The 14,105-nt window shown below is 40.7% G+C and overlaps 1 protein-coding gene across 9 annotated transcripts in view; it reads left to right on the top strand.

The window, feature by feature from the left end:
- SH3D19 (SH3 domain containing 19) overlaps positions 1-14,105 on the top strand; it is a 114,557-nt gene that overhangs the window by 90,882 nt on the left and 9,570 nt on the right. For 6 of the 9 annotated variants that reach the window (XM_075930029.1, XM_075930028.1, XM_075930034.1 and 3 more), the window contains 7 exons: positions 1,403-1,471; positions 1,650-1,790; positions 5,377-5,449; positions 6,562-6,692; positions 8,965-9,023; positions 11,145-11,332; positions 11,702-11,754. In XM_075930029.1, the coding sequence (XP_075786144.1) occupies positions 1,403-1,471; positions 1,650-1,790; positions 5,377-5,449; positions 6,562-6,692; positions 8,965-9,023; positions 11,145-11,332; positions 11,702-11,754 (714 nt within the window). Of the gene's footprint in view, positions 1-1,402; positions 1,472-1,649; positions 1,791-5,376; positions 5,450-6,561; positions 6,693-8,964; positions 9,024-11,144; positions 11,755-14,105 lie in introns of those variants that run through there. The other 3 variants (XM_075930030.1, XM_075930032.1, XM_075930037.1) reach the window with 3 other exon arrangements.

The following is a 14,105-nucleotide window of genomic DNA, read 5'->3' as shown; positions in this document are numbered from 1 at the left end:
CCCTGGTGACTTGCAGGCATCTAGCTTTTCTAGGTGATTTTTAACATGTTCTTTTTTTTAATTTTATCTTCTAAACCCACCCCCCTTCCCACTAGCATTCACTATGTTAGACATTCCTTCAGACAGCTCGGTGAAGAACAAAACAAAGAAGTCATTAAGCCTCTCTGCCATATCTTCCCAACTAAGATAAGGGAAAGGCCTCTTGTTCTCTCTGATTGTATACCTCAGTGTTGCTTTCTGCCTCTGTGGGCCCCTGAGCAAGGTCGGGGGGCTGAGTGGGTGGGTGGGTGGCGGGGGAGGGTTCTATACTCCCACAGGGCAGAGCCAAGAGCAACCAGCCCCCAGCACTGTCCGGAGCATCACACACACTTTCCCCTTAGCTCTTGGGGTGTGTCTAGACTACATGCCTCCTTCGACGGAGGCATGTAGATTAGCCAGATCGGAAGAGGGAAATGAAGCCGCGATTAAAATAATCGCGGCTTCATTTAAATTTAAATGGCTGCCCCGATCTGCCGATCAGCTGTTTGTCGGCAGATCGGGAGAGTCTGGACGCGATGCCCCGACAAAGAAGCCTTTCTTCATCGACACAGGTAAGCCTCGTGAAACCAGGTTTACCTGTGCCGATGAAGAAAGGCTTCTTTGTCGGGGCATCGCGTCCAGACTCTCCCGATCTGCCGACAAACAGCTGATCGGCAGATCGGGGCAGCCATTTAAATTTAAATGAAGCCGCGATTATTTTAATCGCGGCTTCATTTCCCTCTTCCGATCTGGCTAATCTACATGCCTCCGTCGAAGGAGGCATGTAGTCTAGACACACCCTTAGTGTTGCCCATAGTGCATGGCACTCTGCTGGCAATTTAAAGGGCCTGGGACTTCAGCTGCCATTGGTGCTTCAACAGGGTTGAAGCAGCCCCTGCCTGCAGTGGGCCTGGGTGCCCCGCAGGCAGGGGCTGCTCTGACCAGGACGCCAGAGCAACCTCTGCCTGTGGTTGGCGGGGAGTGGGCACTCTAGCTGGGCTGGATCTGCTCCCCACTCCTCCCTCTTCCCCTATTCATCAGTTAAACAGTATGTTTAACCAGTTAGCTAGCCAATTAAATAGGATTTTACATCGCTACTTAATACCCATTATCTTTAGAAAATCTTTGAAAATCTCTCTATAAATTGTTGTCCAGTGGCCCAAATGCATAGGAGGGAAAGGTGGGAGTATATATATTACATTGCATCACTGTGTAGGTTTTTGTGTTCATGCAGTATGAATTTCAGGTGTTTGACATAGAGAGCTCATTTGATTTATGAATAATTTGTTTGGATTTTTGTTTAAGCTGTGCAGTATGAATTTCAGGTGTTTGACATAGAGAGCTCATTTGATTTATGAATAATTTGTTTGGATTTTTGTTTAAGCTGCCGGTGCCTCATGGAATTGCCAAGGAAGATTTCTCTCCTAGAAACCCTGGAGAACTTGGCTGTAAGGTAAAATAAACTTTCTTTCTCTTTTTCTCTTTCTTTTTCTGCGAGTACACACTAAATCATTAGTCTTTTTATTATGTTAAAGCATCAACTGATTTACGCTTGAAAAGTTACACTCTGAAATACGTAATATTGGTTTACTAAATCTCTTGGTTTCAAAAACTGTTACCGTACCTTAAAGCGTGGGGATGTTCTTGTGCTGCTGGAGCAGATTGACAACAATTACTTTAAGTGCCAAAAAGGAGAGGAAACTGGCAAAGTGCACTTGTCGCATATGAAGATAATCACCCACCTAAATGAGCGTCTGAAAAGCAAGCAAAAGGTAAACATTTAAGAATAAATCTTTTTCGATGGTAAACTCGTCTGTGCAGAGATTATGCTTGCTTTGCATTTGTACAGTTCTTACCATGTTTCAGAGCATGACAATAGTAAAATGATTAATAGTAAGAATAGCAACTCCAAGCTTTCAGCAGCACATGGATTTTATCAAATATGTGCATTTCTTATTTAATACATACTAAGAATACATTTATTTCCAGTACATTGTAATTCACATTGCTCAGTTTTAGTACTGGGGCTCCATCTAAACCAAAATGGAACCAGATTGCTGGCATTTAACATTAAAAAGATCATAGAGCAGTTTTTAAACTAAGGGCTGAAGGAAAGGTGACAGGTGCGGAGGGGCACATTGATCGGACAGAGACGTCTCTTAGGGGAGGGTATATTCATTGAGGTTCTCTGTGTTCGAGTAAGGAGGAGATGATGGAAGATGATAAAATATGGGTAAATCTGATGAAAAACAATCAAATGAAAGAGACTAACACATCAGAAAATGGCAGACAGATAAATAGTGACAAATTTTTAAGTGCTTATACACAAATGCTACAAGTCTAAATAATAAAATGGGTGAAATAGAGTGTCTCGTTTTAAGGAGGATATTGATATAATAGACATCATGGAAACTTGGTGGAATGAGGATAATCACTGGCACAAAATATATCGGAAGGACAAAACAGATCATGCTGGTGGAGGAGTGGCACTATACGAGAGAGAAAATGTAGAATCAAATGAAGTGAAAATCTTAAATTAACCAAAATGTTCCATAGAATCTCTATGGATAGTAATTCCATGCTCTAATAATAAGTATATAGCAGTAGGGATATATTATCGGACATCATTTAAAAAATGAAAATTAAATCCCAAAAGGGAAATCATGCCTTAATAAAGGGGGTCAGCAAATGTGTGGACAAGGTTCCAGTGGATATAGTCTCTCACCAAAGAGAGATTAAAAAGACTGGGACTTTTCAGCTTAGAAAAGAGGAGACAAAGGGGGAATATGGGAGAGGTCTATAAAATCATGACAACTGTGGAAACAGTGAATAAAGAAAAGTTATTTACTTGTTCCCATAACTTAAGAACTAGGGGTTACCAAATGAAATTAATAGGTAGCAGGTATAAAACAAACAAAAAGAAGTTTTTCTTCACGCAGTACACAACCTGTGTAACTCCTTACCAGAGGATATTGCGAAGACCAGGAATTTAACAGGGTTCAAAAAAGAACTAGATAAATTCATGGAGGTTAGGTCCATCAGTGGCTGTTAGCCAGGATGGGTAGGAATGGATGACAGGAGAGGGATTACTTGATGATTTCCTGTTCTGTTCACTCCCTCTCCGGCATCTGGCATTGGACACTGTTGGAAGACAGGATAGTGGGCTAGATGGACCTTTGTCCGACTCAGTATGGCCATTCTTATGTTCTTATATACTTTGTGTATTGCACTGAAATAAATTCAGACAAAGCAATTCTTCATCAGCCAAGCATCTAGTTGAAATCATTCTACCTGTAGGTGGAAGATAGATGAATTTTTGTGATATTTCCCCAATACATTTACTCCAGTCCACTTGGAAAAGCCAGTTTCTCAACATTTTTGTCTTATCTGTTGAGATTGTGCTTTCTTACTCTGTTGCAATGTCTACTGCCATAGAAACTCCTCCCTACCCAATCGTACTCCTTGAAGGCATGCTCTCCACAACTTCTCTCTATGCACATTCCTCCAGCAATGTGCTGCTCCTTAACTAGTGAACCGCTGATGAGCTCGCTCTGATGACTCACAAGTGGCCTGAGCTTGCAGTCTACAGCGAGACCAATGTGTGAGGAATTGTACTACAAGGGTGGAGTATGACAGGGAGGATGTTTTGGAGTCAGCAGAAAAAATGTGGGATGCATTGCTGAAAGGGGAGAGTGGGGATACTCCACTCATGCACCAAGGAGGTTTGCCAGCTTTGAATGCTGGAGGTCAGATTGTCACAACTTTTGGCCTTAAATCTGTGATCTTTATAAATGATTTTTTTGACAACCCACACTAATCAGGGTAGGGTTGATTTATTGTGGACTTAAGGGCAAACTTTAAAATGGTTGAGAGTGGTCGGTGTGGAAACACTCAATCACTCATGCTTCAGATTGGTGCAGTACAAGGAACCAAAGCACAACTGGTTGAATGTTGTGTTGAGAAAATAAGTCAGAACAACTTCTTCTGACTTTGACTAAAGCTCCTGTAAGTACTTAGCAAGAATATCATCTGACTACAGATATTTGACTTTACCATGCAGCTAGTCCCAGCTCAAAAGTCACCAGAAATTCAAAATGCATGAAAACATGTTGGCTGCCCTAGGAACCATACATATGTATGAGAGCTATATCAGCTGTCCACATATTTGGAGAATTATTTTTATATAAAATATTTTTATATAAAATAATTCTCCAAATATGTGGACATGGATATCTAATCTATACTAGGATTCATAATGTTGCTAAAATTTGTTCAGCTGAACCGATATTCACAACAATGAAAAAATTTTTAGGAACTTTTCCTGGTGTGGAAAGGGAACTAATTAATGTTATAATTCAACTCCAACTTAACACAATTTAAATGACGCAGTCATGTTCACGTGGAACATCACATGTATACAGAGTCTGCAAACTTAAACTGCAAATGTTAAAATTTAATATGTATGTTTAATTTTACATTGAATGTCGTGCTGAGCTGCAACCAAATCTTATAAGTAGAATAGCTTTATTTGCACTGCAGTATAGGAAAAACTTCTAGATGAACACTTAATGGACCATGTGTGTTACAGCCAGAAATTAAAAGGGGTAGGAGGCATAAGGGCCATTGAACAACAATGTTTGGCACTTCTGGACAGGGGAGCCAGCAGCTTCTGCAAGCACCTGGGCAAGGTGTGTGTGTGGGGAGAGGAGAGGGATTCTTTGGGTGGAAGGGGCAGAGCCAGAGTCCATCAGCTCTCTGAGCACCCAAAGCGCGGCATGTCCAACTCCCCAGCATTCAGAGATGCACATAACATGCTGTTTTGGGCTCCGGTGGCAATTTAAAGGCCCTGGGATTCCAGCCACTGCTGCGCTAACAGTGGTGGCATCACCATGCCCTGAAAGAACTGCCCTCTTCTCCCCTGCCCTCCCCCCATTGGCAGGCCTGCACCTGGAAGAAGGAAAATTTACGGAGTCATTATTATGACAGAAAAGAGATATAGGCATTTTAAGGGATATAAAGGAGATACTATTAAAATAACATGGCAACAGTCTCCAAATGGACATGCTGCAAAACTCAGAATTGTTGTAACACAGCCAGATAAAGGTAGCGGATATGAATATACTGCATCAGTTTTCTCCTTGTTTTAATTGGTTCTATGCCCTGTTACTGAATTCAATGGAATTACTTATTTAAACCAATATAAGCAAGAGAAGAATCAGGTCCATTAATTTATGTGTAGTAATAATGCCTTTAGAATCATTCATGCATGATCGAATTGTGTCCAAAACCAAAAATTAATGATAGAATGTGCAAGTTAATATTTTTCATTATTTCTAAATCTCTTGTGTTTTTTGTAAGGATTCAAACAATATCCAGAGGATTTCTGACAAAAGTGCTCCTCATGCTGTAGTTCTGCATGATTTTCCAGCAGGTGAGTCCATAAAAATAATACTAATAAGTGTATAGTTTGACTAATAGTGTAGTGATAGAAATGTAGCCGTGTTAGTCTGGTGTAGCTGAATCAAAAAACAGGACTATATAGCACTTTAAAGACTAACAAGATGGTTTATTAGGTGATGAGCTAATATCATTAGCTCACAGACATTTACCTTCCCCCCCCCCCCCCATCCCCCTTCTGTTCTGAAATTTGATTTGTCCTTTTCATATGTGTTCATTTTTTTTAATTGAATCCTTTGGTATATATGGTTGTGACAATTTTCTTCCACTATTTGATCTGAGGAAGTGGGTCTGGCCCACAAAAGCTCATCACCTAATAAACCATCTTGTTAGTCTTTAAAGTGCTACATAGTACTAATAGTGTAGTTTGACTACTCACGTGAAATGTGCTTCCAAAGCAGAGAAGAAAATAGTTAAAACTTCTGTGGTTTGGAACGCTGATGGTTACAAGATATGTAGCATGTTGATTTTCAAGGACTTTGAAATGTGATACAATTGCAAAGCCCAAATTGCTAAGTTTGGATATACAGGCAGTCCCCAGGTTATGTACAAGATAGGGACTGTAGGTTTGTTCTTAAGTTGAATTTGTATGTAAGTCGGAACTGGTACATATTGTAGGGGAAACTCTAGCCAAACATTTCTCCAGAGCTCAGTTTTATTCTCCCACACCTCACTTCCCTCAGTCCTTTATTCTCAAGCTGAGGTGTCTGCTGAGAAAAGCCGCTCCGCGTCTCCCTGGTCTGCTGGGGGGGCGCTAGCTTCATGTCTCCCTGGTCTGCTGGGGGGAAGCAGCTAGTGCGGGGTTGCCTCACCCGGTTTGTAAGTAGGGATCCGATGTAAGTCGGATCCATGTAACCCGGGGACTGCCTGTAAACTTATCCTTAACGTGTGAATGTTCTGATCCATTATTTTAGCTCAGGCCAATTTTGAGTTAAAGCTTATATGTCATGTCATATATACATAGGTGGTTAAAAACTTTAAAAAACTGGTTCAAGTTTTGGGTGTAGTGTATATTTAATATGTTTTTACTTAGAAAAATTCACTGCATTTGACACTGACTGTAATTGAAATGATGCTGTCTTACAGAGCATACTGATGATTTGGATCTCCATTCTGGAGACACTGTTTATCTTCTGGAGAAAATAGATAATGAGTGGTACAGAGGAAAACATGGGAATTGCACAGGAATGTTTCCTGCCAACTTTGTTAAAGTGATTGTATGTAGCCCACTTCCATTCAAATACACTGTGTTGCACTTATGTTCATGCTACAAGCTTAATCTACCGTCACTCCTGTGATTTTATTCCATTTTTTAGCTAGATAAATTTTATATCAGAGCACAGAAAAGAGATCAGTTTGTTGTGTGATATTAAAAATCTACTTAGCAGTACAAATCTGCATAGCCATTTATACGTATGATTCTCATGTTCATTTAAAGCAGCGGTTCCCAACCTCTTCCAGATGGGGACCCATTTTGACAATTCAGGAAGACTTGGTGACCACGTAGGGAGACACTTGGCGACACTTTTGAAATGTAATGGCGACCCAGAGGCTGGGAATCCCTGATTTAAAGTCAAATAAGAGAATCGCAGCTGTTACTTAAGAAATGGTCATCAATCAATTCAAGTACCTAAAAAGTTGTTACAAAGAAGAGGGAGAAAAAATATTCTCCTTAACCTCTGATGATAGGGCAAGAAACAATGGGCTTAAATTGTAGCAAGGGAGGTTTAGGTTGGACATTTAAGAAAAACTTCCTAACTGTCAAGGTGGTTGAACACTGGAATGAGTTGCCTAGGGAGGTTGTGAAATCTCCATCATTGGAGATATTTAAGGGCAGGTTAGATAGACATTTATCAGGGATAAGATAGATCAGGGTGTGGAACCTGCCACCAGCTTGCCTGGTTCAGCCCCCCAAAGCTCTCCACCAGCATTGAGGAGCCCACTCTGGTGCTCCATCCCTCCCACTGCTGGGCCAGAACACACAAGATCTACTACCCTGGGCCTCGCTAAGCATTGGTGTGTGAGGGGAATGTGGGGGGTGTCTTTCTTCTGTCAGTCAGAGCTACGTCAGCGAGGATTTTGTTGGGTGTGGGTGGATGGGTGTGTGGGTGTCCCTCCCTCCCCCCAACTGATTTTTCTGTGGGTCAGCAGCCCCTGACCCAAGAAAGGTTCCCCTCCTCTGATCTAGATAGTGCTTGGTCTTGTCATGAAGTCCGAGAACTGGACTCGATGACCTCTCAAGGTTCCTTCCAGTTCTAGTATTCTATGATTCTGTGAAATCACCCTGGCTAGATTCTGTTCTGCTTCGTCTGGGCAGTAGCTAATGCATAAGGAGGGAATAAACCTAGGTATGTGTTCCAGAGCCACTCCCATTTTAAATTTTTCTGTGTACGGAGGAATGGTTGTTTTGTACATATTAATATTTAATTTTGAATTATTATTTTATTTTTTAAAGTGAATTTTATGTTTAGCATTAAAAGTTATTTCTTTACTGTTTGAAATTTATAAAATCTATTGGAAAGAGAGAAGACTTTATGAAAAAGCAGTTAACAGAGATAATTCAGCTCATTGGTGCTAGAGATTCAGTATTGCTGCAGGAGTCAGTTCTGTCTCTTTCCCATAATATTATGCTGGATCTCAGCATGAGTTCTAGGCATCAAATAATAACACTAAGTATCTTTGGTACACATCAAACATTAACTAATTAACCCTCATGAAGACCTTCTCAGGTAGGCCCTATCCCAAGATAAAGCATGGCTTAATCCAGCACCCGTAGATGTTCAATGAAAAGACTTAGGTTGATTAGTGAAGGAGTTGGGTCAGGCCCTCAGTGAATGGTGACAGAATCAGGAATATGAACCAGATCTCGAGACTCCCAATTTTATGGTTAGTTCCACTAGGCCATGCTGCATACTTTGTAGCTCTCTTGTGTGTTAAGAGAACAGGTGCTGACTGTGATGATATTTTTAAACTTTAAAATAGTATACTTGGTTAGTATACACAGTCTACAGCTCCACATGAGGTAAGGAAGAGGGTTTTTGGTGACTCTTAACCTCTTTTTAAAGTCTGTCATTGCATGTACATCAAAGTACGATTTGAGACATGTTTGTTTGTGGGGTACAGATGGCAAAATCTGTAAGATCAAAGCCCAGAATGGATATCTTGACTATTGTGAATTGCATTACCAGATAGTAGACTGCAATATCAAGGGTCTGGAACCAAAAGCGACAATGTATAGTAGCATCCATTCCATTGTCTGCCAGTCAACAAAACAGCAGACAACAAGGAGGACTCTTGCTGTTAAATCACACTGTTAGTACTTAAATTGTTGTTTGTTTTCATAATGTTGAATCGCAATGATGATGGGCCGTAGGCATCAAAGAGTTAAATTAATATACCAAAACAGATTCCTCAAATGTGTAGTCCATGATCAGAACAATGTATATTGTTTTTTCTTTTGTTCTTGTTTTTTGATTTTCTCATTATTAGATTGATGTCCCAGAGGAAGAAAACAGGGAAAAACTATTGTTTTCATCATCATGCACTAAGTGAGTTTCATGCATACTGTTGTTCTGTTTTTCATCATGAGGTATATGAAAAATAAATAAGCAGAGGGATTATGTTTACTTCAGATTTACAGAGGCATTAGCATTAATTTAGTCAAATTCTGATGGTACCAATAAATATTTTAGTTTATGCTATTTCATTTTTGCAAATTAAGGAGTATTTGAATAAGAGTCTTTCAATTTTTCCTCAGCTCATTCACATGAATTTAAGCACTAATTACTGAAAAATACAACAAATATTTCTAAAGGATGACTAAAAACTATTTTATTTCTGAGTGGAATATAAACAAGAGACTATTTCATGGATTCAAGAAATGGCACAAAACATTGACTTTGAAATAAATCTTTTTTAAATCTACTTTTTTGAGATACTGAGGATAATGTTTCTAAGGCTTGATGCTGAGAGGGACTGTACACCTACCATCCCCATTAATTGTATGTCTTCAGCACCTCACTTGATCAGGCCTGTAAATTATTATAGATTTACTTCAGTACAGAAAGATACGTGAAACATTCCTGGTGAAAAGGGTTGCAACTTGATTTCAGTTGCATTCCATAATATATTTTTTTGGGCAGTGCTAGTGTGTTGTCTGTCTTTATTGTTCACTAGACCTTTAGCCGGGTCCCAACACATGGAGGCGAAAATGCCTGGTTTCTTTGATTCCTAAGGTGGAGGATAACTTAGGGGTTTGCTCCCCTTCTCTTTATAGTCCAGTAAACCTTTGAAATGTATTCCTAGGTCTAGTTCCTTTCCCATGCTGGGTGTGGACACTATGCTGTCTGGTGTATTTTGTGCTGGTTCCTCCCTTGCTGGTGATTTTTACAGTGCAAATTATCTCATCCTGCAACCTTTGATACCAGTGACTAGTCCATTGAATTTGGCCACACCTGTTCTGACATGTTGGCTTCTTTCCTGTGTGTGGAAAAAAAACTGTTTATGAACTTTCCTAACTTTCCCAATTTAAACACACTTTAGTCACATATTTTCAGTGCATCTGTACAGTTTTTTGTGGGTTAACCGTACATTAATCACGCAAGAATAATAATGATCAGTGAGCTATTAGTTTTCCAATGATAATTATATGCCCCTTTTGGGGAAATAGTATGACAACAGAATGCCATATAGCGATGGGGGAAGTCTTAGGGTCACAGTATCTTCACCTCTCTTTCTGGGGGTAGTACTAAAGTATAAACAATAGATGTGTTCAGTGATTTAAATGTTGTTACACAACAACTTTGTTCCAGTTAAATGAAAAAAATTGAGTTCAGCTGCAATAGTTCCCTGCTGTAAATTCTAAGGCTGTCAGAGGCATTGATATTTTCCCAAGATTAAGAGTTTATTATATTTTCTGAAATCCTATGGAAAAATACAGCTTCTCCCAGTGAAGGAGTATTGTCTTCTCTGATACAAAACATCATGTTTAATTTTCAAGTTTTTTGGAAGGGAGAGGGGCTATATTGTTTAAACTGGCATTGCACAGCATTTCATCTATCAAACACATGAAATAAAAATGTGATTGTAGCCATTGATGTCCCCTTCACCCTCAAGGATGGGAGTACAGGCTGTCCAGCTATACACATATTTTTAAAAGCCTATGTAGAATAAGACAGCATTACTTTTTCTTATCTTGGAAATATGTCATGGGCCAGCTTCTTGCCTATGTACAGGAGAAAGGTGGCTTCCAGTCACCATTTGAAACCCCTGATCCTGGGTAGGCCACCGGGAAAAATCAGCCTGATGTAATTTAAAGCTACTCTCCAGGACCAGGGATCAGCCATAGCACTGCACACACTGCCTCAGTCCTTCCCTCTCCTAGCTTCATACAGCCTACTACTCCCCACCCCAGGGAATGGCTATTGCAGAGCTAGACCTACTTTGTACCCCTGTAAAGTAGCCCTCTGTCTGCTTTTTGCTGTATTAGGCACCCATTTCAAAAATATGTCAGCCAGAAAGATATAAATATGGTGGATTTTGCTTAATGCTTACTGTTGTAGGTATCCTATGTAATTTGTTCTGGCTGTATAGGACCCAAGATGAAAGTGTAATGATACAAATATTAAAATGAATATATAAAGCCTACTCATTCTTTTGTGTTTGTGCAGGGGCCCAAGATGTATGGCTCGATTTGAATATATTGGAGACCAGAAAGATGAGCTAAGTTTTTCAGAAGGTGATATTATTGTTCTTAAGGAATATGTTAATGAAGAATGGGCCAGTGGAGAGCTGAAGGGCACATCTGGTATTTTCCCCTTGAACTTTGTGGAAGTTATAGAAGATCTGCCTGGATTAGGTACAAATATATCAGCACACTCTAAGTGTGTAACTGAATTTGAGTCACAGTGTATAACATTTAATATTGCACATAGACAGTATGACATAATGGATGAGGAATTGTAAGGAAAATGCACTTTATTTATAAGCACTAGAAAAAAAATGAGAAAGGGATTAGCGGAAACAAAGCAAAAGTGAGAGAGAACAAATATGTGAAAAGTGAAAGGAAAATTAGCCTTTTGAAGGGAAACCTGTTCTTGAATAATATGGTATCACTGAATGCTGTACTTGATTTTTCATTTCCTCACCACCATGTTGAACTCACATCACCAATGAAATTCTGAAGAGTGAGAGCAAATATTTGAACTGTTTATACTTTGTTGTGTAGGTGTAGGAACACCACAAAGAAACAAGAAAGAGAGTTCTGCTTGTCTTCCTCAGGTAGGCTATTGGAATTTAATAGACTGTAGCCATATTTACATGAGGTTAATTTTCATAGTGCTACACAAGGAGATCAGCTGCACAACTTTCATTGACATTAACAGATGTTAAGCATAGATGGCTTGTGCCCCAAGTCACTAATGCTGGAGGAGGAGCCCAGTCTAAAGTGGAAGAGACAAGACCAGACCACCTCATATGTTTCTTCTCCCCAGAGGCTGCCATACTTTCCCTGTCCAAGTTACTTGTGCGGGAGAAGCACTTCTGTCCTTCATAGTATCTCCTCTCCCTGCATGTTCAGCCACTCATGCTGGCAGCCAGCCTGGGCAGGGAATGAAGGGAGCAGGATGGAGCCACTTCTCGCACCAACTGAATGTATCTGCTAAGCATCACCTCTCTATTCAGCACAGCGGCTACCTGAGAGAAAACCCAGCTACGGCCGCCTCCCCCTCCCCAGCTGGGCTCTTGTAGGCAGCCACCACATTGTACAGAGCAGCAATCCAGAGTGGCCAGTGTGGGAGGCAGCTGGTCTCACCACTTCTGCGACTTGTCCAGTCCCAGGTGCCAGGGTTGGAGGCGGAGCAGGACAGGGGTTGGGGGCGGGGGCTTGTGGGAGGAACAGAGCTCTTCTCCCCCCAGCTAGCTGAGTAGAAATGGGGCACTTGACCCCATATCCCCTTCCCCAATGTGTCACCTGTGACATTTATCAGTTAATAAGTCACCAGATGATGTTCCCACTGTTATTTTCTTTTGTTCACTCTATTTTGATTTGTTGAGCTAGTTCAGTTTAATCTGCTTTTAATTTGTAATGACCATTAGGCAGTTTCTTTTGTTGCTGTTATCCCATGCCAGTAAATATGGAGGCAGGCATCATGAGACAGTTATGAAACCCATGTGAAAGTTTCTCAAATTGGATGGTGATCATATCTCTGGTGATTATTGAAATATTATTCTAATCTACAACTGTATAGACCACTTATTGTATAATAGTTAACAGAGGGGTGTCAGACTAAATTGTGGAAGAGATTAATGCTTTGCTTAATTAATGTCTGGGGCTTATAATTCAGGGATTATATGCCTCCACAATGCATAGTGGAATACCTGCTGCTTTCAGCAATAGGTTCAAACAACAGTCAGGAAGAGAATATGGGCTGAATGTAATGTCTAAAGTTAGCTCTTACTGATTCAGTGCCGTACTGTAACATTCAACACTAAGGGTATGTCTAGACTACATGCCTCTGTCGCCAGAGGCATGTAGATTAGGCTACCAGACATAGTAAAATGAAGCGGCGATTTAAATAATCGCCGCTTCATTTAAATTTACATGGCTGCCGTGCTGAGCCAACAAACAGCTGATCAGCTGTTTGTCGGCTCAGTGCGATAGTCTGGACGCGCGGGTGTCGACATCAAAGGTATTTGTCGACCACCCAGGTAAGCCTCCTGGGATGAGGTTTACCTGGGTGGTCGACAAATACCTTTGATGTCTACACCCGCGCGTCCAGACTATCGCGCTGAGCCGACAAACAGCTGATTAGCTGTTTGTCGGCTCAGCGCGGCAGCCATGTAAATTTAAATGAAGCGGCGATTATTTAAATCGCCGCTTCACTTTACTATGTCTGGTAGCCTAATCTACATGCCTCTGGCGACAGAGGCATGTAGTCTAGACGTACCCTTAGTAAAAAAGTCAGCCACTATTCCTGCTCTTTGTTTGAGAGTCTCCTCTGTTCTTTCTTCTGCATTTCCTTCCCTGTAGCAAGTACCAATTCCCAAACCCAGTGGTCTCTACTCCCATTATGCCCTGGATGAAGAAAATGATGAGTGATTAAATAACTAATGTTCGGAGGAAAATTTTGTCATTGGGCTCTGAAGGTGGCGCTCCTGTTGGATTAACAGGGGACAGCACAGTTTGTGCTGAATCATTTACATACCATTCCCATTTGGAAGGTTCTAGCCCTCATAGCTGCACAGAGAATTTATTTTATAGAAAGCTTAGATCAGGGCTACTCAACTTTGGAAGTCCCGGGGGCCACAGTGATACTCATAGCACATGCCGAGGGCTGCAACTTAAGTGTGGATGCATATACATGCAAATATATAAGCAAATAGCTTCTTTCACACTGACGGGCATGAATATAAAGATTAAGGCAAGACTACACAACACACAGGTCCCATTTAAGTCAGTTCTGCTGATATTAATAAAATGCAATATGTACCCGATTTCCACCCATACGACAGCACTTTTAATGAGCAATGACAGTCCAGAAATTTAACTACTAAAATGCATATCAACAGCAGACCACTATATTGACTACTTTTTTGTTTTGGCTCCCACTCGCGGGCTGTGTGTTGAGCCT

The sequence above is a fragment of the Pelodiscus sinensis genome, chromosome 5, assembly GCF_049634645.1.
Source record: "Pelodiscus sinensis isolate JC-2024 chromosome 5, ASM4963464v1, whole genome shotgun sequence".
In the NCBI taxonomy this organism is placed as follows: Eukaryota; Metazoa; Chordata; order Testudines; family Trionychidae; genus Pelodiscus; species Pelodiscus sinensis.
The sequence above is the reverse complement of the archived record's forward strand: the minus strand, read 5'-3'. Positions and strand labels throughout refer to the sequence as shown.